Below are 2,229 nucleotides of genomic sequence, written 5' to 3' on the forward strand. Positions count from 1 at the left end.
TTTCTCATGAAGAAGACGTCGAGGAGTCGATGCGAAGAAACACACGAGTACAGGGTAATACATACACGTTAAAAAAGTATCGAGTCCTACTTGGAATCACGAGAAATAGACGGTCTGGATGTTTCATTCTCGAATCAGAAAGTCTTATAAATTTGGTATATAATGAGCTACTAAATAAAATTCTATTTGAAAAGATAAAGAAGATGCCTCATCCACTTGCCATATTTATGAAACATGTGCGATTAATCGAAAGAAAAAGCGACCGAACCGTTGAATAACCCTACGGCTCCAAGTATATACAAAGGAATCGAATAAGTTGAAGGTATGTGAAACAATCTGAAAGAAATATACAAATATGAGACAATGAATAACATCTTGCTATCATGATATGTTGAGGCTCAAATATCGCCACCCTTGTCACTAGATCGGAATCTAGTTGGGATTGCACTGTGAGTACCAGATGCTATATGCAACACAAGTTGTGCCAGAGACGCAATTAGTGGCTCCAGTCCAGCCCTGTCCACCACATTGGTTCCATTCATTGACAAGCGGACCGCCAGTCGAAGTAGGGCTGGTGCTAGTTGTTGTTATGGTCGTGAGAGTAGAGCCTGGAGTCGTTGTAGTAGCGGAAGTAGTAGTGGAAGTGACTGAAGATTTGCTGGTACTAGTGCTAGTAACAGTGCTAGTAACAGTGCTAGTAACAGTGCTAGTAACAGTGCTAGTAACAGTGCTAGTTGTGACTGGTACGGTTACAGCCGGCTTTCCGAGATCCACGTTGACCGCATCGAGGAATCCGGCATTTGCGTAAAGTTGACTCATATCCCACATCATGACGCCGCCAAAACTGGAGAAACTCTTCGAGTATGCGATGACGCTCGCAAGAGCGGCCCCAGAAGTGTACCCAGCTCCAGCTCCAGTGTTTGATGGTATGCCTAGCATGACTTTAACGTTAGGGTTTAGTGATACTGTCTTGGCCCAGTTGTCCCAAGTATCAAAATTAAAGTTATTCTGCGTTGACACACCGGGGACGAATGATTGTACTCCGCAGTAATTGTTGTAGAATTGCACCCAAACGATATCGAAAGATACTGTTCCAGCAAGCATTGGTCCATCTGCGGCATCAGGATAAGGACACTGTGGAGCAGCGGATAGAAGCCATGTTTTGTTTTTATCTGTATCCATCAACGAGCGGAGCTGATTTCCAAATGCAGGCATATTGGATACCGTGCTTTCGAAGTCAAAATCAAATCCATCAATTACAGCGGTTCCGAAAGGTCGAATGTCACCTGAGGTGTCAGGTCCAAACCATGACCAAAGGTTATTTGCAGCGGTTGTGGCAGCTTGTGTGGATGTAAAACCGCCCTCGGTATAAGTGGCCCCGCCAACAGAAAGCAAAATTGTCTTGCCATATGTCTCCTGGCATGTGGTAATGTCGGCTCTAGATTGGATGTTAAGAGAAGGTGCTAAAAAGGAGTTAAGAATTTATACTTACTCGAGCTCTGAACAGTAAAATAACGTAGATCCTGAAATTACCGTGCATGGGTCTCCTTGGTTGGCAAAGTTGAGGACTGGCGTGTTGATAGAACTCAAAAATGCGAGGGGGATGATCTACGCGATTGGTTAGAAAATTAGATAGGGACTTCTTTGAGAGTATTTCCGTACGTTGATTTCCGTATCTTTATCTTATTAGCTTTGTTAATATATGTCGTTCGGCTGAGGGAGCTTACTTTGACAATAATATGAGAGCCGTTGCTGGACATAAGCTCCAGAGCCCTGTCCGTATGAGTTTTGTCCTTTCCTGAGTTAATACAAAATCCACAAGTAATGCTAGAGACGTTCAGGCAAGCTCACCCCAATAAACGGCAACATTACTCTGCGAGGTCGGATCAAAGCCCGCAATCACAGAAGGAATACTGGTAATAATGCCCGCAAGAGGAGCGAGTGCAGAGAGCGACGGCATAATTGAAGAAATTGTTGAAGTTCGGTTGTGACTGTGAGTCTAGAATGAACTGAGTGGATCTTGAGAGTTTCGAAAAGTCCAGCTATCGAAAGTGTCTACTTTGAGTGAAGTCTCGTTGTTTATTGGAACCACTCTTTGGATGGTAGACTCGACCTTCTTATACTTACGTTTGTTATTTTCACAACCAACACTCAGGCGATTACATAGCAGTGCATTTGTGGCTCCTCTCAAGGTGGCCACACGTTACCCAGATAATTGAGTTTAACAAA

The 2,229-nt window shown here is 43.7% G+C and overlaps 1 protein-coding gene across 1 annotated transcript; it reads right to left on the reverse strand.

The window, feature by feature from the left end:
- Positions 1 to 432: 432 nt before the first annotated feature.
- EAF02_003472 (uncharacterized protein) lies at positions 433 to 1,960 on the reverse strand (the record flags this gene model as incomplete). Its single annotated transcript, XM_038899520.1, has 5 exons — positions 433 to 1,438; positions 1,493 to 1,608; positions 1,663 to 1,676; positions 1,728 to 1,793; positions 1,852 to 1,960. 5 exons carry the CDS (start codon positions 1,958 to 1,960, stop codon positions 433 to 435), a joined length of 1,311 nt encoding a protein of 436 aa, XP_038760447.1.
- Between the last annotated feature and the right edge of the window lie 269 nt (positions 1,961 to 2,229).

The sequence above is a fragment of the Botrytis sinoallii genome (assembly GCF_014898435.1).
Source record: "Botrytis sinoallii strain Bc 23 chromosome Unknown BSIN_005, whole genome shotgun sequence".
NCBI lineage: Eukaryota > Fungi > Ascomycota > Leotiomycetes > Helotiales > Sclerotiniaceae > Botrytis > Botrytis sinoallii.